Source organism: Gopherus flavomarginatus, chromosome 9, assembly GCF_025201925.1.
Source record: "Gopherus flavomarginatus isolate rGopFla2 chromosome 9, rGopFla2.mat.asm, whole genome shotgun sequence".
In the NCBI taxonomy this organism is placed as follows: Eukaryota; Metazoa; Chordata; order Testudines; family Testudinidae; genus Gopherus; species Gopherus flavomarginatus.
This window is the reverse complement of record NC_066625.1, coordinates 30,698,141-30,723,146: the sequence shown is the minus strand read 5'-3', so window position 1 is coordinate 30,723,146 and position 25,006 is coordinate 30,698,141. Positions and strand designations below refer to the sequence as shown.

Below are 25,006 nucleotides of genomic sequence, written 5' to 3'. Positions count from 1 at the left end.
TAATAACCTTCACACACTGTCCTCCTCCCCAGCCACAGATGCTCAGGAGCAAGACTATAGATTGCCTGCCTGGGAGGCCAAGGATAGAATACTTTTGGGCAGGCTGGACACTGTGGCTAGGCTCATCGGAGAGAGCTGAACCCCAAGCTGGAGTTTCTATTTCCTTTTCCCTTGATGTTCATGTCTGTTGTTTTTTCTCATGATCACACACCCTGGTTGCCTGTGACTAGACCTCCTCCTGAGGAACCCTTTCACTAGTTTATATGGAAATACCAGGAGGCCGTGTAATCTATTCCACTTCACAGCAGGCCTCTTCTGAAACCCGTTATCCAAGTCACAGGTAACTAGGGTCTGAGGGTTTAACCTCCTAGCTTCACAAGACTACATTTCCCCTTCTTTATGTCCCTCTCATCTAGCCATGCTGCACTGGTGTTATAGGGCCAGTGTTGTAGCATGTTCCCCAGGCTAGCTCTTGGAGGGGAGGGATAGCTCAGTGGTTTGAGCATTGGCCTGCTAAGCCCAGGGTTGTGAGTTCAATCCTTGAGGAGGCCATTTAGGGAACTAGGGTAGAATTCTGTCTGGGGATTGCTCCCCCTTTGAGCAGGGAGGGGGTTGGACTAGATGACCTCCTGAGGTCCCTTCCAACCCTACGATTCTATAAAGCCAGTAGGCATCCCATCACAGAAGCAGCTCTGCTGTTGCTGTGTATGGGGGACATGATCCAGTAGGGTAGACCTCACATTTATGATATATAATCTAATTTTTTTTAACAAAATCAGAGGACTAGAAATATATTTAGGACCAGTTTAAATAACACTGGTTGGGGTTTTTACAAGGGGAGGGGAATGAACAGGGTTAAACCTGCCTCTGTAGTCTGGGGAATCTCCCACCCTTCAGCATGGTAGTGGTTGTTAAGAAATGGGAAATGAAACTGACTGTAAATAGAAAGTGAAACTGACCAGCTTAATTTCACTGTCCCGTGGGAGTGAAATGCAAATGGCAACAAAACTGCAGAACAGCCTGAAGTTGACAAAATTCTGCAAACTCTCTCGGCTGTAGTGATCAAAGGTGTTCTCAGTCACACAAGCAGGGAAGGCAGCAGGTGCACGTGAAAGGAAGATGGATGCAAAGAGGATCCTCCAAGAGAAGGACTGAGCTGCAGGCTTGGTGTGGACCGACAAGCTAAGAGCTAAGTGCAATGGAAGGAAAGCTCCCTCACTAAGGTAGTTGCAATCGAGGTCAGGATGGGGGCCCATGCAGGCGAGGGAGGGTAGATGTGCATTCAGGGAGAAGGGGGGTGGAGGAGGTGCATGCATGCATGGGATGGCTCGATAGGTGTTGGATGCCTGCAGGGTGGTGTGGCAGGTTTATGGAAGGTGAGCAATGCACAGGTACATAAAGAGAGGCTGTTTAGGGGTTGGATGATGTCAGGGGGCAATCCCAGAGGGAGAATGGGCAGAGGGGAGGATGTATTGGAAACAGGTGCCTACAGAAGAATAGGAGTGGGGGTGTGCATGGGAAGGAGTGTGGCTAAGTGGGGTGGGGTTTGAGTGCAGGGGCAGCTCTTACTCACATTCTGCATTCGGGAGTCAGCTTCTACAATATTTTTTTCCACCTGGTCGGCATTTTTCTGCAGCCGCTCGATGAGCTCTGACAGCTCCTTGCTGGAGATGCTGTGGGGAGAGAAGAGCAGAGGAACTGATGCCGGTGACTACAGGAGAGTAAAGGGGGAGACCCATCTCTTAAGCTGCTGCCAGGCTCTGGGATCTCTGGAAGTGCCTCGCCCTGGTGGCGGTGAGCCATTCCTGCTCTCTGTGCCCAATGACCCTGACCCCATCTGAGGGAGGGAGAGGGCTCAGCTCAGCCTGCCAGGCGCTGCAGCTGCACATGACTCACTGCTGCCTTTCGAATAGTTTCCAGAATGCTCGGCTGCCCTGCCAGGAGGGGCCACGCAGCAGGATGGGAGCACCTTGCTCTCCCCACCACAGCCAGGCCAGGCCCTGCCTCAGGAACTAGGGGCATGACCTTAAGAGGGCAAGGGGGAATGGGACTCTCGGGTGGGGCTCCCTGACTGATCATTGTGTGCAAACCCCCATCTTTCATGGCAGAGAGGATACAGGTCCATCGGAGTGAAGGCAAACCTGCTTGTTTAATGAGGCTGCTGGACACAGATGGGACCCCGTCAGTCTCCCTGGCTTTCTAAGTCCCAAATACAGCCTGTGATGGTCAATCACCACCAGCCAGGATGTCCCCGACGTTCTGGCCCAACCTGCAGTCTGAAGTGGGCTGCTGGCTGCACTACACCCCCCCTTCAAGCCAGCAGCTACTCCGGGGGGCAGCACCGATACGGGTGCATCACCTCCTTGCTCCAGTCTAGCAGACGCTGCTCTGTGCATTCAGCAGAGATTAGGTCACAGCTAATCCCAGCTGGTGCAGGTTGTCCCCCGCCAACCGTAGCAAGGGAGAGGAAGTGATCCTGGCCGTATGGATCCAGGTCTGGTGTTGCCTGGCCCTGAGATCACAGTTTGAGGCTGGGATGCAGGGATACTCCTGCATGTGCTGGGTAAGAGGCAAAGGACTACCATGGATTTCTGGGTGGTTGGGAAGGACAGAGCGCAGCTGAATATCAGCTGCAGAACGAGCCTGACTAGCACCAGGCACAGGAAGCAGAGCCCAGCACCACCGGATGGGCTTATGTACACATCCAGCTGGCGATGTGGCCATGCATCTGAGGTCACATCCTCCTCTAGTTACACCACTGCCTTCCCAGTGAAGTCAAGGCTGAGCTGCCCTTTTCTTCCTCAGCTGCTTGTTAATCAGCAGTCCTAGGCCCTAAAAGGCAAGATGTATCTGGGTGGGCCATATGGGTATTCAGAGGACTGCATGTTACAGAGTATAGATAGGGGCATTTCCATGGGTCTGCAGGAGAGACAGGTTCACTGAGGATGGAGCCATGGAGATAGCACATCAGATCGTCAGCTGCAGATCTGACCCCTGGTGTGCACTGGAGGATTCCCACTAGTCACAGGCTGGTCACTACAGTTGACTTAACCATCTACTGTAGCTCCCTGAGCTGCTGGCTCTGTGCGCTCCCCGCAGGTCATTGCAAGTGAGGCTTCAACCTGGATGCTGTTGGCAGCCCCTTAGCCAGGTGAGTCGAGAGGGAGCTCCTGCTCCATCTGGGCCAGTAAAGCCATGCTCAGCAAGTCCCAGCTGGAAGTTGCCCACCCTTGGACACATCTTACAATCTGCCCTGTGAGTCTTGTGCTTGAGGCTGTTTGAGATGCGTGTCTGGAACATGATGTGATCCATGGCCTGAAAGAGCTCTGAGGTGCCCAGCTGAGCCTCCAGTGCCTGAGGACCTAGCAAACCCAGTAGCCACCAGCTCAGTAAGAGCAAAGACTCTGGTGTGGTCAGGCTCCATGACCAGCACTGTACATTTCCACTGCAGTGTATCAGCTGCAGGAACGGGCCAGCAGTGGGGACGCTGTCCTTGGCAGCTTCCTAGGTAAAGGGCACTCACGCTGTAAGGAAAGCACCTTGCTATCTAAACCAAACAAAGGGGAATGGGCCCACCCAGGTCGGCTTTGTCCATGTGGGCGGTTGCCCAAGGAGCACTCCTTGAGAGAAGGACAGTTTGTCCCTGCAGGGCGGTGTGGCTGGGGGAGCCTCACTCCCCCACAAGAGAAGCCTGGCTGACGTCAGCAGGACAGCTCATGAGTGCGAGTTAGCAGGATCAGGCCCCAACTGATCTTGCGCTTGTGATTTAGTAATGTAAGGAAAGGCCCCGAGCCCCAGTGCTCGGGCTGGTGGCCAGCGCTGAAATTCACAGGGAGATGCATCTTCCTTTCTATGCAGTGATCCTGGTCATCTAGTGAAGGCTCCTTGTTTCTTGCCAGTGTTTGCTCATCCACTGAGTGTTTCATACACCGCTGTGCCTGGGGAGGGGTGGCATAGAGCTGGCTATCTGGCTCTGTACCTGCCAGGGAACTAGCTGCAGGTGTTAGTAGGAGCGGGGCGGGGCAGACTTTCTGGTCACTTTGCAGACATTTTGCATCAGCTTAGCCAGTGCAAAGTGGCAGCTGCTGGAGAGTGAATTTCCACCTCTGGGTATGGAAGACTCCGTGATGGCTTAGGATGGCTACATCTTCTGTCCGTTCTACTAGTTTGCAAGTGGGAAATTGGCGTTATCAACCACCCCTTACAATGGTGGCTGGTGAACCTCTGGTTTCTAACGGATCCGCTCATTTCCTAGCAATGAGTAGAGCGAGCCCCATCCGTTGCTATTGCCTGGCTTGCCGAAGGGTCCTGAAATGCTTCACAAATTATAGACACAAACCACCTCACTCAGGCCTGAAGAGGCAACAGCACAACTCTGCACATTAGCGCCAGTCGGGAACTGAAGAGCAGGGCATCCAGCCAGAGCCAGCAGGGTTAGTGAGTGAGGCAGGGTGTTGTTTGCTGAGTTGGCATGCGGCCAAGGCACCAGCTGCAAGCTTGAGCAAAGTGCCAGGGGATGTTGAATAATCCCAGCCAGTTTTACAAGAACCAGCAGTGTCCACAGGCCAGAGTATAGGCCTGGTAGCTAGGAAGCCCTGAGTTTAAATCCTCTCTCTGAAACCAGTTTGTTGTTTGGCCTTAAGCAAGACATTTAAACCTCTTGGCAATAGATAGTTTCCCCTCTATAAAATGGGACTAACGGACGGTGGAAGGCTTAACCTTGATACAGTGCTTTGACTATATTCATTGCTCATTAAAATAATTCCAAGATCAGGGTTTCATATTTCCTCCAAAGTAGGGCACTTGTAGCAGCATGAAGTAACAGCACAGCCTAGCGGAACGCTGGTCAGTGCCAGCTCCGCTGCAAGAGTGCTGGTCCCATAACCCCACTTTTAACAGCACCTGGGGTTTCCGTGGCAAGGTCCCACCCAAGGCCTGACTCAGTTCAGGAAAACGCCCTATGACAAGACCAGAGCCTCGGGCAAACGCAGCCTGGGATAAAGATGAACCAGGAAGGTATCTTAGTGGAACATGGACTAAGCCTCTCCTACTTCAGAACCAGACTCTCATCTGTCCAAGCTCCTCAAAGCACTAAGCTTATCTGTCTGCTTGAGCAACACCCATTTTCTCCAAACTTAGCAGAGGATTTTATAATGAGCTGTCCAATTCCATAGATCAGGTCAAAACTCTCTGCAGACTTTACACAGCTATAGGGCCATGCCATGCCCTTCGTCTACAGGCAGATCTCCCGGTAGCGCCAATGGTTGGAGGGCAGGAGGTGGTCTCAATGTTCTCGCTGCAGCTGTGTGATTTCAGCTGCAACACAATCTAACCTTGGTGGTCAAGAGAGCTCTCAGAGGGACATGCATCTCAACTCTCAGTTCCTGCACCATGGACCACCCAGGACATCGTGGGATGTGGGCAAGCTGACTGGCATGAGGGCTGAGCTGTGCAGCACGTACTAGCTAGGTGTAGTTAGTGCCCTTTCCAAAAGATCAGAAAAATTCAACCTCTCTACCCATTGCCCACCACAAGCCCCTCCTGGAATCCAGCCACTGTCTTGTGGCAGTGAACACATATGCTAGTATTTCTACACTCCATCTAAGCACAATGTTTGGCTCTGTCTTCCTTTATGGAAGCCAGGAAGCTTCTGTCATCAGATTGCTAACCACTGGTACTCGTTATTAGCTTAGTCTCAGCATCTGTCACTGTCTCTCTGTTTAGCAACTCTTAATTTCCAAAGTCCTAACATTGCTCTGAGGCCTCTCAAAGCAGCAGCAAATGAACGGGGTTTTAGAGAAGAAAGTACCCTTACCATTTGCCTTTCAAATCACATCACACGTGTTCAGTGCTATTGTTAATGCCAGGCCAGAATGGGGCACTCTTAAAAGCACAGAACCAGCTTTTAAGAAGAGTTGCACGCACAAAATGTATGCCCAGTTGTGCATCTAACATGCAGGCAAATGCTGCAATTGCTCAGGCAACCTGGGTGATCACAGGCACAAACAGCAATTGTGCGGACATGATTTGTGTGCACAATTGTAGAAACTGCACGTGCATGTGAAATGTTCAGTTTTGTGCCCAACTCTTCAAATATTCAGAAGTGAAAATTATCTAGGAGTGTGGTGCCGTGTGTAACTTTTTCTATGAGCTCCACAGACAAAATGGGATTCAAGATGTTGAGAAATAAACAGTTTGAAGACGTGATATCCTAGAAAGCCATAAAGGGCCTGAGCTACTTGCACTAGTGCTACACCTCAGTGGAGTTCCTCTGGATTTACATCACTGTCACTAAGATCAGAATCTGGCCCACTGTGTTAACGTGGATTATGCATGAACAGGAAATAATAGACCCCACTGTGAGCACAGTGTGGTGTGACTTCATGCTCAAAAGTGTGAAAAACATGTTCAGAAATGCGTAAGTCCTATTTTCAAAAGTGACTTGGGGACAGATTTTCAAAGGTATTTAGGCACCTAAGGCTGTGTAGATAGTCACCTAATAGGCATTTTAGAAGTGCCTGGGCACCTATCTTCTACTGATTTCAAAGGGAGTTAAGCACTGAGGTGCTTTTGAAAATGCTACTAGGCACCTATGAGCATCTCTGGGCACCTAAATACCTTTGCACTTCTGGCCCCAAGCCACTTCTGAAAATGTGACCCTAGACATCGACTCAAATGAAGTTATTACTGGTCGGAAACTTCCTCAGACATAAAGGTGGGGGTCAGTCGCTGTATAGCAGATGCACTTGGTGTTGTCATCTGACTGCTCCGAGATAAGTAATGCTGCTTGCTGACTTTTGCCTGCAGCTGCAAGTAATTCATTGCCAAGAAGAAACTGTCTCTACAGAGTCTCAAAATAGCACAAGTCCACATTGCTGTGGGGAAAGTACTTATGGGTGAGGAGTGCACCAAGGGAGGATGATAGGATATGCCTTCTGCAGCTCACCTAAGGGGAGTGTGGTTTTCCATCACAAGCTGGTTTCTGTGTGTGTACCCATCTGGCAGGTGAGGGAAAGACCCTGCATTATGTCTGTTTTAGAAGCAATTTGCAATACAGCCAGTGACTTCATTTCCATGGAGCCTCTCAGTGCAAGGAGTTGATTAGATTAAGGAGAGGATTACAAGGCTCTGTGTTCCCAGCAATGCAAAGCAACATGCTGTGCAGACACTCCCCGGTGTTTCTGAGCAGCCCCGTTCGGATGCACTGGGTGCCTGAAAGGCGATTGAAGACGTCAGCCTCGTAAGCTTTCATTGTGTTTTGACTCCTGCCAAAAATACTTGTGTCCTGTTTTAATGTAAGAGTTCAAGGGGTTGGATTAAAATGCCTCTATAGAATTAATGTTGGCAGAATTCTTGCCATTATAGATAGGGCCCTACCAAATTCAGTCCATTTTCATAAATTTCATTCTGATCGCATTTTTTAATTGGATTTCATGGTTTCAGGTATTTAACTCTTAAATTTCAAGGTGTAGTAACAAAATATAAATATGTATTTAAAAATGGCAAAATATAATCACGTAAAGCCCTTAAGACTCAGCATTTGTCAAACTGGGGGTACCGCCTCAAAAAGGGGTTGCAAAGCTATTGTAGAGGGGTCACAGTATTGCCACCCTTACTTCTGTGCTGCCTTCAGAGCTGGGTGGCCGGAGAGCAGCGGCTGCTGGCTGGGTGCCCAGCTCTGAAGGCAGCGCTGTGTACGTTTGTACACTTTTACCATATAGTATAGGATACTTTTATAGTATGGGGTAAAAGTATACCAAAAAAAACAGATTTCATGGAGAAGACCAGATTTCGCAGTTTGAGACACATTTTTCATGGCTGTGAATTTGGCAGGGCTCTAGTTATAGATAGGCACTGGGAACCAGGACTCCTAAACGTGCCACTGAATCTCTGAGAGACCTTAGACACATCACCTGGGCTAGATCCTGTTAGGGCTCCTTCCTTTGCTTATGTAGCACCTTACTCCACAAGGGGCCCCAGTAGACCTGATTCTCCACTTGCCTCCCTCAGTGAAACCCAGGAATGACTTCAGTGAAGTCACTGGAATGATACTGGTATAAAACCAGCATGAGTGAGTGAAGAATCAGCTGACTAGACTTTGCTGGGGCCCTCGGTGGTGCAAAGTTACTGTTCACCATGGGCAAGCAGGACAGAACCTGCTCCAATATCTCTGTGGGCTACAGATGGGCAATGCAGATAAAACATCTTCCCAACCACAAAGGGGCATTTTTGAGGGTTCATGAATTAATAGTGGCTGTTAATAATACTAAGCTCTTAGAGATGGAGCACTCGATGTGCTCTGAGATCCTAGGAGGAAGAGAAAAGCAAATGATCATCTTATGATCTTATAATTCTGCACTTTAATCATGAAAGGCTTGTACTGAGACTTACAGGCATGGTAGTTTGGTCGAGAGGTGCGTTGCATCATCCTGCCTGGATGTCCATATTTTCTAACTAGTCCCAGTTATGAGTCTAAGAGACTTTAAGCAATGTCTCCCCCATCTCCCTTTACCGTCAACTCCACTGTCTAACTCCTCACCCTGTGAGCAGTATGCTGTGTTCGTTCAGTTCATTCAGCCTGGAAAGGGTGCTGAAAATCCCTCTGCAGTGATGAGGGAAATGGCGAGTTAACGGCTGTCTGGGCCTGCTAAGATCCTGCAACAGGCTGTGAGCACCAACAGAACGTGTGTTAATGCAACTCCAAGCAGGACAGACCAGATCCTCAGCTGGTGTGTAGATCAGCATAGCCCCATTGAATTGCACTGATTTGTACCAGCTTAGGATCTGGCCCTGTGGGCCCCTGCATGGCACACAAGGTGAGACAGAGAAGGTATACACAGCCCTTTCCACTTGCACAGGCATTTGAGCTCCTTGAGCCTGATTCTCCACTGCCCCTTGAATCATAATTTACACCTGTGCAGAATGGACATTGTGGAGCGGCTCGATTTCATACCCACTCTGCCCAGGCATAGTGAAAGCATGCATGGCAGCTGAGAATCAGTGCCATAAAACAGAAGTGGCATGGCCATGTGGATTAGGGGAGTCATCGCTGTCCTACCTGCCAAGCATCTTGCTAGTGACATGGGGTGGCGATGAGCATGCCCTGCAAACGTTCCAAGGCTGTGGTAGCTGCCACTCCTTTGCATGCTGTCCCCTGGCAGCCCTGAGGCCTGCCCGCCGCAAGAAGAGTGCCACCAGCTACTGTCATCTTGGGCACAGCTCCAGAGTCTCTCCAAGTCACCGGCAAGACCTTTGATGCAACAATGCTGAGCAGAATCAGCCTGATCATCCGAGAGGCTTGCTGGCCAGTGAAGCTTTCTGGCTTGTGTCACAGACCATTCACCAGGATGCTCTGGCTTGGCCATGTCAGGAAACCTGCAGGGGAAACCTTTTCGTGCTTCCCAAAGAGTGGCACTCACGAGTCCTCTCTGACCACAGAGCCTTTGGGAAATGCAGCGATTCTTGACGCCGGCCTCCTCTCTGCTGGAAATGCTCAGGCTTGTTTCATAACTACAACTGGAACAACAAATGGACGCAATGCTAATGAAAAGCAGATGTGGCACGCAGTCACTCTGGACAATGGGACCGTGCTGTGCTTTGCTTGCTTGGCTTGTATTTTTTTTTATTAAGTAGGTGGTTGGATTGCTTCCTGTGAGGAGGTGGAGAAGAGGCTGTTGGTTTACTGGCTAGAGCCTTGGTAAAGGAGGAGATCATGGCCCTTTTGGTTTGGGGTTAGACTGTTTTAAACAATTCAGAGAACGGATGCACTGATCTGGTTTTCTGAAGCTGCAGCCACAGAGGGCTTAGGCTGGAGATACTCTGCTGGGCTCCCTGGCACTGCCTACTTAGAAGAGTGAGTTTGAACAGTGAAACTAAACCCTCTCCACAGCTGAGATGTCCTGTCTGATTAGAGACCAGCCTCTCCTTGGTCTGATGGAACAGTGCATCCAGCGCATGGGCCAAGCACGGTGCCCCTTGCTGGGTTGTTACTCAGCTCTTGGCTTCCATGGGAGTTGTCTATGAGGGTTGAGTGCCGGAGAGTTGCTTCCTGCAGCGAAACCCATAGGAGAGGGCTCAGGTCCCTGACTGATCCATTCGGGGCAGGGTTTGCCCCCCTCTCCCAAGTGGAATGATCTGCAGGGCACATCTCAAAATCATAATGATCCCCCAATATGTGCTCCTATAGAGTTCCATGGACACCACCTGACTTTATCTGTCTCTAGGACCCTATCTTAATGGGGTCCCCACTTCAGAGGGAACTCTGTGGGTCAGGGAATACAGCCTCTAGGGGGCTAATAGAGGGGCCAGCATGTCTCTCCTTCCCCAATGGCCATCTTCTCCTAAGGCAGGGCTGCCCATTCCCTACTCCCTGCCTGCCCAGTCTTGATCCCTCTCCTAGAAAGCCTTTTGTGGGGTCTTGGGAAGTGGGGAGGCATGGTGCTGTGATGGCATTCGTTCCCCATCCATATGGAAGAGGGGAGATCTGGGCACAGAGGGATGCCTTCCCATGTGGCCTTGGGGGCACAATCTGGCCCTGAATAAGGACCTCCCTATGCGGGTAATGGCAAAGTTATGTTCATTGAGTCTGGAATCCACCCCTCACCTGGAACAGAAAGAGACTGCCTGGGCCGCAACAACATGCATACACACTGCTGCTGTATAATGGAGAGGAAAGCTACAGTACAAGCCAATGAGACCCTCCCAAGGAGGATACAGGAGTTTTGACTAAGGAGCTGAGATACAAGGGACAGAAACTGACCCTTTGGGGAGAAGCTGAATCACCATAGGGCAAATTCTCCTCGCAGCTGGCCACTGAAGTCAGTGTAATGAGAGGACAATTTGTATGGTAATTTGTAAACTTTTTATTAGCCTTACAGGTGTTTTGTTAGAAGTAACTAGCAGAAGACAAGCACGGGAAGATTTTGTGAAGCTGGTCTTTGGAGCAGGTGAGAACACGTTTCCATGTGTTGTTGGCAGCTCTTTGCCACTCGGTTCTCTGTTTCCTTCAAGCAAGCACCTTAGCAATACAATGGGTATTTGCAGACTGCAGTTTAAGCTAGGGACCAGCTCCTTAGCTTCAGTGCAGATGCTCTGATTTATACCAGCTGAGGATCTGGCCCAGGGAAATCTAAAAAACCCCTTCCACTATTTGTAAAGTGAGTTTTATGGTTGATCCCGTGACCCTAAAATCTTCCAGCCCCAAACTTGCAACAGAACATGTTACAGGACAACGAATGGGGAAAATCACCTGAATTTTAATTAAACTTTAAATCTAATCTTTGGCCTAGTGTAAAGAATTTCATCTTATTTCTATATCTCTTAATCAACAAACCTACCCAGGTAGGTAAATATTTGTAAAGAAGTGCTAGTCATGTTTATAATTTACCCTAGACCTGTTTCTCGAATAGCTTGGTCTGTCTTAGGGGTAAAGCATGACAACAGAATGATTTGTAAGGAGGTGAAGACTTGTTAAACATCATCTCTGCATCTTGTTTGCTCATCATGAGTCAGCTAAGTATCTTTAGAGAATCAGAAGAGAAGATATGGCCTGATTGATTGCTGGTTCCTGCATCATGGATGTATACAAGCACATGATTAGGGCAGCACTGGGATACACATCATTGTTGTTATTGTAAGATAGAACCTAAGAAGTCAGTTTTCTTTACCCTATATTCTTTCCACACATCATCAGTAAGATGGTTCTCCCACTTGGAGGAGTGATCTGCCAGATGAGTTTAGGTATGCTGTACTGGAGTAAAGTATTCATTGGAGAGTTCCAAAAGACGTAAGGAAATGTTTAGTGAAACTACAGCTGATTGGAAAAAGTTCGTTCACTCAATGAAAAAATTGGACAAAACCAAAGAACCTTTTTTTTTGGTTGAAAACTAAAAAAAAATTAGGCTTTTCCATTTTCTGCCAAAAATTGAATAATTTTAAGGGAAGTGTATGCTATACATGAAAATGTTCATTTACTAAAGATCCAATTTTCCACTGGGAGTAAGAAGAGTTTTGATGGAAAATTTGTGGATGAGCCCTAAGTGGAGGTTTGATCGTCTGAATGGAATGTCATGAGGGGATATAAAATCACTCTAGATGCACAAGGATATAGGCGAGTGAGGGAGTTGGGGGATTGAAATGTAACCAGGGTGAACATCCAGCACCACAATACTAATGATCTGGAAATAAAGTTTGGAATAGATATTAAGCCCATCTGCTCCACAGCAGAAGGCAATTTATTGAGGGGGCTAGGAAGAGGCTTGTCTTATGGGCAGATTGTTACACAATTGCTGATGGCAGGTTATTTGTGCATTTTCCTCTAAAGCATCTGGCCACCAGTATTGGAGACAGACAGGACTATGTGGCCTGCTGGTCTGATCCAGCCCAGCAATCATTATGTTCCTACAGGTAGGTCCTTTGGATAAATGAGATTAGGATCCTATAGAGCTAGTCATCGTTCGAAAAATGCTCCTTTTTTCATTGGAAAATGGCCTTTGAGAATGTGGAGGCTGGCTCCTCTGAGAAGGGGTCCCAGAAGTTGGCAGATGCTACCTGGAGGAATTCTGCCCAGATACAGGGCCATCCCCAGAGGGGTGTGAGGCCTGTGGTGGAAGTGACGGATTCATCCCTTCCAGGACCAACCATGTCAGCCAATCACACCAGCCTGTGGGGCTCACCAAAGCGTGGAGCCCGGAGTGATCATCCTGATTCGCCCTCCCAAGGGACGGCTCTACCCAGACACGTGAGCTGGCAAGGGACTGAAAGTGGATGGACCTCATCGTTGTACAGAACCCCTCTCCTTTCTTGGCCATCTTGCTCCTCAGCTCTGGAGACTGAAGGCTTCTATTCACCCTGGGCAGCAGCAACAAGAAGTTAACCCCCATGGCCGCACCAGTGCACCCCAGCCCCGTTCGGCAGGGATCGCTTTACGGTGGAATGGAAGTTCCGTTTTCACGCTTCATTCGGCTTTTGGCCTTTCTCTTAAGACTGGCAACAGGCAGGCAAACTAGTGCCAAACAAAGTAGTGGTTCTCCTACTTTTCTCTCCTCCCCACCCAATAACTTGGCTGTCATTTTGAGAGGGCACCATGTTTGTCTGACAAAGGATTCGAGCACTTTTGGCATTTGAAATTAACAGGACTGCTCCCATGCAAAAGCTTATATGTGTGCAGGATCAGGGCCTGACTCTGTAACATGCAGTTTCAGCCTGCCTCCTAAACTGATAAGAATTCTGTTTGCTGTTAGTTCCTTTGTATAATCGTACAGGATTTTGAACCAAAGGGTTCTCATTTGACTGATGAAATGCCTGAAGTCCAGAGGTCAGGTATTTCTGGAATGTGCACACGTTCACACACTCTGATATGATCCTGCATTCCAGTTTTACACCTGATGACAGGTGCTGGGAAATCCCTTCGGGGGGCTTTCATTGTCTTCTTGAGTTTCCCTCACTGCTCAAAATCTCATAGCGGAATATTCACATGGATGTCCCGCAGGTCGCTTTTGACCACAAGTCAGCTCTGGGCTACAACTGAATGCAATCCAACAGAAATCAGAGCAGGCTGCTGCAGGTTGCTGTAATCCATAGAAAGACTCCCAGTGGGAATTGGATCCGACTTTATAGGGGATTTGTCCAAAAATCAAAAGGTTCTGGATTTTGGTGGGAAGAAACTACAATTCAGTTTTAAATGGCTCTGTATTATACCCTGTGCTAGTTTCAACAGGTGTTGACAATCACTCCTGCAACCTTGATGTGGTCCTATGTCTTCTCTTGTTATTATTAGCGTCTAGGATTACTGGTGCAGCCCAAAGGGGGAAAATCCCTCCCTTGACAGCTGGCCCACAAAAACTGGGGAAGTTTTAGCCATGGAAAAATGACTAGCCTTAAGAACGATGTGTATGACTGTTTTCTCAGCACACGGCTACTCTTCATCACGCAGGCTGAAGCTGTGTGAAAGCGCACCCGTTCCATTGAAGTGTACAGGTCAAATTCAGCTCAAGCATAAGTGACAGTCTCTCTATTGACTTCAGGGAGAATTACACTATTGGCTCTGTATTTAGCCACAGGAAGCACAGAATAGTAGCATTTACTGCAAGGCTTTCTGATTTGGTTTCTCTCCAGGCTATGATCCCATCAGCTCCTACGCATGTGAGTAACATTTTGGTGAAATTAAAATCTAGCACTGAGGGTCCCCGGGCTTCAGAGCCGAGCTCCAGACTGAGCCGCAGTCTCTACACGGCTCCTTTTAGCACTGCAGAGTAAGACTTGCAAGCCCAAAGCTGTCAACCCAGCTGCAGAGACTTGCTGTTGCTCACTGTACAAATGTACCCTTTGAGGCCCCTGGCCAAGGGCCCTTGGGCTGTATGGGTGCTGCTGTGCATGAGAAGAGGCAGTCCCTGCCCTAAAGGACTATCTATCTATCTATCTATCTGAATAGACAAGACAGACAACGGAAGTACTATTGTTCCTATTTTACAGACAGGAAAGCAAGGCCCTGAGGAATCAAGTAACTTGCCCAAAATCAGCTAGCCTGGCACAAAGTTGGAGTCCTAGCCCAGTGCCTTAATCACAAGACCATCTCTCCTCTCTGGGTCTCGCTGCGAATATAAGACAGGAGGGCTGGGTTTTAGGTATTTACTTGCCCTGCTTTTGTTTGAGGTGGGGAGGGGAGGAATATTTTCAAGGGAAGTAATCGACCAAATCTCTATCTTGTTCCTATCTCAAAGTTAATGAAGTAAAATGCAACAAGTAAGAGCTAGCAGAGCACAGCAGCATCTTCCTTGGGAGAGACGCATCTGGGGATGACTGGGACTAAAGCGATAGCAAACTCCTGCATGTGGGTGTGAAGCTGGTGTCCAGTGTGTAGATAATTATTGTTGTTTATGGAGAAAGGTAGCTAGGAGCCTGCGGGGAAGGACAAGGAGATGACGGCCAAGGAGTGGAAGGAATGATGCACAAGGAATGGGCAGGTGTTTGGACACATGGGGTCCGTGTGGGTTTCTGCTAGCCATAGACAGGCATGCTGCTAAATGTCTTGCTATGAGAGTGGAGTTTTTCAGCACCCGTGAATGGACAGGCTCCGTTGAGCCAGGGTGTCCAGTTCATCTTGTGCTCACCAAATGGTGGTTAGATAATCGTGACTGCTCCTGCTCTTCCCATTGCACTGCCCAATTATTACGACAAAGTGAAGGGAGTGACTCCGCCTGATCAATAGCAACGAAGAGCAGATAAAGTTTGAAACGCGGACTTGGTGACAGGGCATCTTTCTTGTTTTGTGACGGATTCCCATCATGCAGCTTCCTCCACAGCCCAGGTGTGTTGTACCTGGACCACCTTCCCCACAGGTGGGGAAGGCAGGCAGAACTAGCCACACTTTCAGTAACTTCAAATGGAGTATTGGTGCCCTTTTGGAACGGGTTAGCTCTACATCCAATACAGGAACTTGAGCTATCCCATTGTTACCACGGTCATGGCTGGGACTAGTGCCGGAAGACTCTGTGTTACTGTAACGCTCATCTGTCCAATACCAATAGCACCCTTTGCCTTTGAGTTTCTTCATTATGGTTCCCACACCCATTAGTTTAAGCAGTTCTCTTCTTAGCTGGCTATCCCTTAGCTTCCTCTTCTGCAATACCATTTCCACTTCCATGCTGAAGCCTCTGGTATTATGGGGCATGTAGTCTGATGCATGCTGTCCACACTACACCACTTACAACTCCTTGGGGTCCTCCGCACTGTAGAAGCTGCAGCTTCAAATCGTGACTAGCCAGTGCACAGTGGGCTACTGACTTCATGTGTCTGATATCATCAGGCCTGATTCTCTTCTCACAGTGGGGTAAATCGTGAGTCACTATCAATGGAACTAGTCAATGGAATTCTCCTGGCATATAAATAGCGTAAGTGAGAGCAGAATCAGCTCCTTTCTGGTGACTCTTTCAATACCTACAGTACCTGGGGGGTTTGCTACAGCTCTGCATGGTTTTATTATTTGAGCAGGCGAAAGGATTTCACTATGAAGATATCCAGGGTCTAATTCTCTGACATAACTTCACTGAAGTCAGTGCTTTGGATTCTGCCCATATCCACAAATTAGTACATCTGGCCTGACAGATGTTTCTGAGCAGGCTTCACTGTATTGAATAAAATCCTCTCTGTATAATGGGCTAAATTCTGCACTGACTTACGCCCCCCTCACAAACGCCACTGGAGTCAATGGCCAGATTCTCCTCTCACTTGCACGTTTGATGCTGATGTAACGCCATTAATTTCATTGGAGTTATTCCTGACTTACACAGGTGTGAGAGAGACATGACTCAGGCCCCTTGATTTCAATGGGATTTGTACAGGATGTCAGTTGGTGCTGACCTGAGCTCAAGATCTGTAGTGCTGACAATTTATCTCGATCCCGACTTCATTATCTGCCACGATCTTTTCCTTTCATGTGGAGGCTCCATCATCCTCATCCTCCATCATTCTTCAGCAAGAGAAGATGTTTCCCCAGTCCAAGGAGGCTGTTCACAAGTTTACAAAACAAATGTGGCGCCATTACCTTTAGGTCTCTGGTTGAGCTCTAAAGAGTTAAGTTGGAACTGAACTGTGTTGAAAATGAAGTGGGGAGTGTTTGACATCCATGAGCGAGATCTTTTTTATCAACTGGAAGGACTTAGGGCCCCCTGGGATCTTTTCTGTTGTCTTCAATGGGCAGGCACTCAAGGCCAAGGAGTTGCACTAGTGTAAGTGAGAGCAGAATCTAAATGTAACTAACTGGGGGGGGGGAGTGCCCGCCCGCTCGCCCTACCCTCTGAGCCTGAGCCACAGATGATACGTGTCTCTTCCCACGCCAGCTACACAATCTGGCTTTTGAACTCAAGCTATAAAAAGTGTAGAACTCCCTGGTGTCAGCCAAGCCGGAGGTTAGCACTCCAGAAGACACTATGTTGCCAGTGGATCGCTCTTCTGGCTAGTTGTTACCCGCAAGAAATGCTCAGATGGGTACTGGCTTCTTTTTGAAATTGTTTAGCTATTTCTTACTTGTATGACAGTCATGCCTAGAAGCCTCAGTCACTGCCCTCGTGCCTAGTCCATTGGACTGGGATGCAGGTTCTATTCCTACCTCTACCATTGGCCTGCTGGGTGACCTAGAGCAAGTCACCTCAATGCTCTGTGCCTCAGTTTCCCCATCTGTAAAATGGGGCTAATGATACTGACCTCCTTTTGTAAAGTGTTTTGAGATCCACTGATGAAAAATTCTATGTAAGAGGTAGGTGGTGGTGTCATTAAAATGAAAGTTGGGGCTCTCTTATGCTAGAGAATGTGCTATTATTTAACACTCAAACCCCTGCAGCCTGAAAGAGAGGGATGGGGCTATGTTCTGATCTCATTTCCACTGCTGTAAATGCAGAGTAGTGCCACTGGGCTCAGAAGAGTTACTCCACACTTACACCAGGCTAACTGAATTGGGAGTCAGGCCTAGGGCCTAACACAGGCCTGAGAGTCAGAAACTCCTAGATGCTGGTTTTTCATTCTCATAGTGACTCCCATTGTGTCCTTGAGCAAGTCACTTAACCTGTCCTCCCTTGGTTTCCTCATCTCTGTCAGGGGGATGATGAGATTTCCCCACCTTGGAAGCATTCTGAGGATTAATTACTGCAGATGGTGTTTGTCAGTTGTTATTTATATATACTAAAACAGCGTTTGGTCCACATTCCAGCCTAATGACTGTAGCACTCCTCTAGGCAAGTAAACACACTTGAAAGTCCAGCACCTGCTCCGAGCCAGTTCTCCAGAATGCTGTACAGACAGGGCCCTGTGTCTGAGGTGATTGTGTGGGCACATAATTCCCTTAGTTTTTCAGCTTGGGTAATTGATCAACAGAATCTAAGGTTTCATTAACAAAAAAAGTGTCCACCCTTTCTGGGCGGGAAGATAACCTTCCAAGTGTAAAGCAATGCACTGGCATCGACCTGCGTCTGAAGACTTTCCAGAACAATAGTTCTGAGGAAGGGGGTTTATGCTCCCATTCAGCCTGATGTGTCGTTAACTCTGAAACCTAATGGTGACTGTTTAAGAACATAAGAATGGCCATACTTGGTCAGACCAAAGGTCCATCTAGCCCAGTATCTGTCTACCGACAGTGGCTAATGCCAGGTGCCCCAGAGGGAGTGAACTTAACAGGCAATGATCAAGTGATCTCTCTCCTGCCATCCATCCATCTCCATCCTCTGACAAACAGAGGCTAGGGACACCATTCCTTACCCACCCTGGCTAATAGCCATTTATGAACTTAGCCACCATGAATTTATCCAGTGTTCTTTTAAACGCTGTTATAGTCCCAGAACTTAGGGCAATTTAAAATTGAGAGCTGCCCAAGAGGCCAGAGCAGGGCTGGGGCACACCGGTAAAGCAGAGGGAGGAAGCCGGCGCTATGGAGACCCTTGTTATAGCTGTTTATTGGATCTGGTAGAGCCAGAGCCTGGCATAACTTCACCTGCCCGCTGCTGATTTACAGCAGCCGAGGATCTGGAGTGGCGTCTCTAGGCCCCCCAGTCGAGCACTAAGCCTCACTTACCAAACAGCAATCAGTCTTTGGAGTGAGCCAGTGCAGTACTGCCCCTCCCACCAGCACTAGTTTGGTTAAAATCATGAGATTTTTAAACAGCTCCAGGTTCCTTTTATCTGGCTTCTGAGCCTCCAGGGCACGGTTCAAGCCTTCCTCTACACTCATGGAGGCTAGACACTTACAATGGGGCCCCGGGCCCCGACAAGGACTCCCAAGCCCTTCCGTAATACCAATAATAGCTGTTATATCAAAGCTGAAATTCCTGTGTCATCACTAGACTCCACGAGCTGCTGTTCTTAGGTGGAAAACCCCCCACAGCATGAGACTGGTGCTAAAACCCAGCGAGTTGGCATGACACGCCTGTGCTTCATCCACAGAGCCAGGGCTGTTTAGCCTCGTCCAGCCTTCCCAAGCTGCGTGTGTCTGTCCAAAGTATTCCCAGCAGGAGAGCTAGCATCCTGCTTTCTGGGTCCAGGCCCTCCCCTCCCATTGACATCCAGCAGAGGTGAGGATACCCAGCAGACCACAGGAGGCAGCTCTCTGGATCAGGCCCTATATACACCTACACCTAATACTCAAAGGGCCAAGTCTGCAGGGTCGAATGTCTCCATTTTCAGCGCCTGGGTAACATTCGTGATGAGCGCAGAGGGCCGTCTTGTTTTGGATTGCCTGAATGGTGAATGGGTGCGTCTTTAAAGCCCCATTTGGGAGGTGATGCTGTTTGACAGTGGGAGAGACCACCGAAGCAGACCCCAAACATCCATAGGTATTTTTGGCTCCCCTGCAAAGTCCTGCTGCCCTACTTGTGTCCCCAGGGGGAAGTGCAAGCCAAAAGGAGCTGGTGCTGGTGGAGGTTAATTCCCAGGCAGGGTTCAGAGATGGTTCATGGACAGAGTGACCAGATGTCCTGTTTTTAAAGGGACAGTCCCGTTTTGGGAGATTTTTTTTCTTATATTGGCACCTATTATCCCCCACCCCCTGTACTGTTTTTTCACAGTTGCTATCTGGTAACCCTACTCATGGAGGCACTCCCAGCTGGCGGTTAATTGTGCAGCTTAGCCTATTTAAGTGTAACACTTTAAAGGAAAAGAGTGCTACTCTCCTATGAGAATAATGTAAGGGCTGCTGATCGGGGCAGAGAGGGCTGGCGTGACCTAGGAGCTCCTCTGGATTGGGTTGCACCCCTTGGCTTTCCTGTTTGCAGCACTGCCTGGAATGAATGTTCAGCTAGAGACATTTACCAAGGGGAGGGGGGGCAGTTCAGGTTAAACCAGACTATCTGCATTACACTCCATCTGAAGAGAGGTGATTTGGGTTCAAACCTGAGCCTCTTAACCCCTGTCATTCCCCACCCCATCCCCCGGCCTTGCAGTGGGATAATAGCTAGCTATTGATATTGTCTTTAACGCCCAATATTGGTGCTAACTGGGTCAGGGCTTTTCTCTCAGTCGTGGGAGACACTTCTGGATCTCGTCGTCTCTGCAACTCGCGCATGGGCTGAAAAGAGACTGAATCCTTAGTTTTCCTTTACTGAAGGAAAACCTCTGTGTGTGAAGCAGCAATGAGCAAGCGAGCTGGGTGAGTTCAGTGGGTAGCAGTTAGGTACAAGCTGCAGGCCTGGGCAAGTAGCTCAAAAATCAAAATCTAAACCTGGGTAAAAGGCAGAGTGCGCCGCCAGGCAGTGTGAGTGGGTAATGGTGAGCCAGGAGACGGGGGTGTAATGGAACCAGGGGTAAAACAAGAACCGATCAGAATCTTCCCCCACAACTTGAACTGAATTTTCAAAAGTTTGAAAAAGTTTAATTTAGCTTCCACCCTCCTCCCCCTCCCCTCCCCAAATCATTTTCCTGGCTCTTCGCTTTATAGCTTTGATCTAGCTCAGCATATCAGAAGCCTCAAGCTACAGCAAGACAGCCTGTTTCTCCCCAACTTCCTGGCTGATTAGGAGTACCAAAAACACTGATTCTCATAAGACAACTTCATCCTCTGTTAAGTTCCAGGCCAGGTTTGCCTACCCACGGGGTCTGGCTAGTTTGGAGAAGCTGCCGCACAAGAATCAAACTTCTCTGCTTTGCCAAATGAATTGTAAATTCTGCACCTTCTGTAAACCATCCATCCCTAGTTCTAATTTGCAAGCTCAAATTGTGTTTGGAGGCTGGAGGGAGTCCAGGTTTCCTTCTCCTTGCTACAATGAATCATTCAGCCTTCATAGCAGCCTAACGTTGGCTCTTGGGAATTTTAGCATCATTTCCATTGTGCATGGAGGAACACTGGAACTCTATTTAACCCTGTTCCCCCTCAACCTTCTTTAGCTTTAACACATTCACTTGTTTATAATTGGAGATATAAAAAATGGAGGAAAATCCCAAAGCCATTATGCAGTCAAAATTGTCCTTGAAGTCCATGGATTCTGAAGGAGTAAAGATACCTTAGGATCTAGCCTTTATCATATTTTGTACTTGGCAAGAGAACTTCACTTGCTGCATGCTCACCCCATTATGAGCTAAAAGCAGAGGTATTTTGTCAAGTGTGGGTTAATTGCAATAGAAAGGGGAAAAATGTCACCTTGCTTCCTTCAACCACAGAAGCAGCAATCAGCCTAGGAATTTAGTGGCTACTGTTGGTCAGCTCACTGGCTGTGACTGAGCTCTACTCTCTTGCCATCCCTCTGAACAACACTGTCTCTCCATTTACGTCCATCTCCTGTCCCTTCCACTCAGGCAGGACATCTTTTCCCTTATAGATCCACTCTGCCTAGCCCTGCTGTCCAACCTCTTGGTGTACTCAATACATTGCATGAGCAGCATCTCTCCTCTGAGGTTGCATAATATATTCAAGAGAAAAATAAAATCACCAGAGAGGTTGTATTTAATGCAGTTCCAAAGCTACATCACCTCCCCTGCTAATATCTCTGCTGGTGGGTGTCACTTACGCACTTCTTATCAAAACAGTGGCTTCCTTTCTGCGTGCAATTTCCACACACATTTCTCTACCCCCAGTTCAGTTATCAGTGCAGATCTGGTTCTTTCCACCTCTAATTACCTGCCCAAGGGGGCAAATCAGGATAAGTAGAGGTGCAAGGACTCTGATTTGCACCTGCAGTTCATTTTTGCTGCTGTAAACTCTCCCCAAAGGCCCTTTGGAAATGTTAACCCCTAGCACCTGATTCTCTTGCTTGGCTCTGTCTTGATTCTTTTTTTCATCTGGATATTATAACTTAGCACCTGGCTAGCTGTGGCCTTGTGGCTTGCCAGGCCTGCGGGAGCACGGTGTAACTCAAGCTGCCAAGAGTGTGTTTTTCAGCTGGTTCCTTCCCATTCATTTTGAAGTGGGTGTGTTTGAGTTAATGAAGGAGATTGTGTATAACACAAACACAGAGGCCCTTTCCAAGTCTCCACCCTAGATGCCTCGTCCTAACCGATCCTTTAAAAAAGAAACTAACTCACACAGATGACAAGCTTGTTGGATCTCACCAGAGTTCGATGAAAGAAGCGCATCAGGGAAACCTTTAACAATTCCAAAAACATCAACACAACAAAAGAGTTTCCATTCAACTTTGCAGAGGAATTGGGCCAACTTCTCTTTCAGTTTTCTCTGGAGGTTTGTTAGGAGTGATCAGGAATGTCATCCTCCACTAGCATGGAAATTCTGAATGCGCCCAGGGATGCAGGAGGTGGGGGAGATAAGAGGTTTCTCTGAGCTCCTGGAGGAGCTCCAGATTAAAGGGAGGGTATATGGAGAAAAGAGAGAGATCATTGTTAGCAAAGCGGGGGCTGCTGGGGGAGAAGGTCCTGGAGCTGGAGCTGGGAGCAGACGGTGGAGCTGATTGTGGGTGGAGGGTGGCAGGGATCCTACACCGGGGAATATTAGAAGGTGGTGGGGATCCTAGATGGGGAAGGAGTGGAATAATAGAGTGGAGGCAGGGTTAAGTCCTAGCAGATGTAATTCACCTGTTGCTCTCAAATCAACATTCCCAAAGAGGCTTGCCCCACAACAGTGGGCCTGATCATCACAGAGGATGAGACAAGCTCTGTCACTGCTGGGGATCATGGCACAAGGGATGAGTAACTAACAAAAAGGACTGAGAGGGGGATAGATTAGCTAACAAGACCTCATGGAGAAAAGAGCCTCTGATGCAATCCAAGCAAGCTGCTCTGTAATGGAGTGGCAGGTGCTTTGTGCCATCTGTTCTCATGGATAAACTGTTTCCACCACTAGCTGGATGGCTGAGGATGGGTGTCAGCAACAGGTTGACTCTCTACCCTAGACAGAGCTTTGCTCTCCAAGGGGGGCGTTTGCCTGCCCCCTGTAGAGACTGGATAATCCATCCACGGGCCTGTTTACCACAGGGATCCAGTATGTACTAACAGGCACAGTTCATTGCTAACAGGTGCTTCTAGCAAACTACGGCCCGTGGGACTGTCCTGCCCGGCCCCCGAGCTCCTGGCCCGGGAGCCTCGCCCCCGGCCCCTCTGCCGTTGTTCGCCCTTGCCCGCAGCCTTGCCTGCTCACTCCACCGCTGGCGCAATGCTCTGGGTGGTGGGGATGTGAGCTCCTGGGGCAGCGCGGTGCAGAGCCCAGCCTGACCTGGTGCTCTGCTGCGTGGTGGCAGCAGCATTGTGGCTGTAGCACCACCAGCCACCAATGCTCCAGGCAGTGTGGGAAGGGGGCAGGGGGGATGGATAGAGGGCAGGAGAGTTTGGGGTGGTGGTCAGGGGGTGGGGGTGTGGATGGTGGTTGAGCGAGAAACAGGGTTGAATGGGAGCAGGGATCCCAGGGGGGTAGTCAGGAAGGAGGAGGGTTGGATGGGGAGTCGAGGCAATCAGGGGACAGGGAGAAGGGGTGGTTGGATAGGGCAGGTGTCACGGGGCTGTCAGGAATTAGAGAAGGGGTTGGATGGGGCGGTGGGGGTCTGGGTTAGTGAGGCAGTGAGGGGACAGGGGTCCCAGAGGGGCCGTCAGGGAACAGGGGGGCTTGGATGGGACAGGAGTCCCGGGGGCAGGCAGATAGGAGATGGGAGCCAGGCCACGACCCTCTCCCCTAACCAGCCCTCCATACAATTTACAAAACCTGATGAGACCCTTAGGCCAAAAAGTTTGCCCACCCCTGTTCTAGCCAGATTCTGCCAAGGGATTAGGGCCTGATCCTGTGAAGTGCAGAACACCTTCAGCTCCTATTGAAATCAATGGGTGTTTGAGGACAGTTAGCCTCTCACAGAACCGGGCCCTTTAAACTTCCCCATGGAGGCCACCGAACATTTGCAGCACTTGCCCTGGTAGCACTGTGCAGCATCCTAATAGCTCGGCCTCTGGAGTTCCCTTGCCTGTTGGCCAGAGCTGGCACAGCGCCCACTGGGTGTCTCCTTTTGGCACTGGTCCCCTGTGCACGGAATATATCTTGTTTATCAAATTAATCAGCGTGGGTTGATGTTTTAAGCTGGACACATCGAGACATGTTCTTCTGCCTTGGAATTGGCCCTTTCAAGGAGATGTAAATAAGGTGCATGGCAGCATTGCAGGAAGGAAGGGGAGACACAGAGGTGTGGCCACACCCTGGAGAGATTAAATTCTGGAATGTGCCAACAACCCCAACAAGCCCTATTTTGAAAAGCAGGGAAGCCAAAGGAAACAGCAGCACCAGTTCTACTGGCCTAACACTGTGCAACCCCAGAAAAGCTGCATGCAAAGTAACGCTCTCTCTGCTGTGTGTCTGTGGTCTTTGCACCTCTCAGATGCCATGCTAGCACCTGCTCGCTGGACTCTTGCTCTGAAGCCCGGCTACAGATCTGTTTGGTTCTGCTTTCTCCAAGGAACACGTAGGAATTGCTAATTGTTACCTTTCCACTTTATAATCTGCATCTTCCCAGCTCAAAGAGAGTCTGACTTCTACAGGCTGCAATGGCTGGCAATGCCAGTAGCCTAGTATGAAGAAACACAAAGTACTCACCTCTTCTTCTGTGCCGAGGGGCTGTACTTCCCTTTGTTTCTTTTCCTGAAGAGAGAGTTCATCGTGGTTTCCCTGGTGCTAGCAGCTGCCTCAGTGCAAAATGCTGGCTGCCAGCTCCTTCCCCAGCTGGCTAAAGGAGGTTGCTGCTAGATCCTTCAGGTACAGTGCACTTCTCGGGAAGGAAGGAACAGGGAAACTTGCAGCTGCCTCCAGTCCTGCTCTGTCACTACTCCAGGGGTGTGAGTTCTCCCACTAAACTGGGTAGGGCTCTCCCAGAGAAGGTGGTGCTTACCTACCACACATGTCACTGACACAGGCGGAGCTACATGCAATTCCCCAGTCTGCTTTTGCCTGGAGCAGAGCAGAGGTTACTAAACGTGATGATGAGCAATATAAATCTCTGTGTGTGTGTGAGTGAAGGTTAGGGCTTACTACAGCCACTAGCAGGAATTAAGCATTGCAGGCTATTGCCGTCATGTTGTTAACAGAGGTAGGGAATGACTAGAG

At 49.0% G+C, this 25,006-nt stretch overlaps 1 protein-coding gene across 1 annotated transcript in view; it reads right to left on the bottom strand.

Annotated features, from left to right (window-relative positions):
- PPL (periplakin) overlaps nt 1–24,743 on the bottom strand; it is a 53,016-nt gene extending 28,273 nt beyond the window's left edge. The window contains exons 1-2 of the mRNA XM_050968774.1: nt 24,500–24,743; nt 1,574–1,673 (exon numbers count right to left, since the gene is read on the bottom strand). Of these exons, the coding sequence (XP_050824731.1) occupies nt 1,574–1,673; nt 24,500–24,561 (162 nt within the window). The 5' untranslated portion in view covers nt 24,562–24,743. The remainder of the gene's footprint in view (nt 1–1,573; nt 1,674–24,499) is intronic.
- Nucleotides 24,744–25,006: the final 263 nt, after the last annotated feature.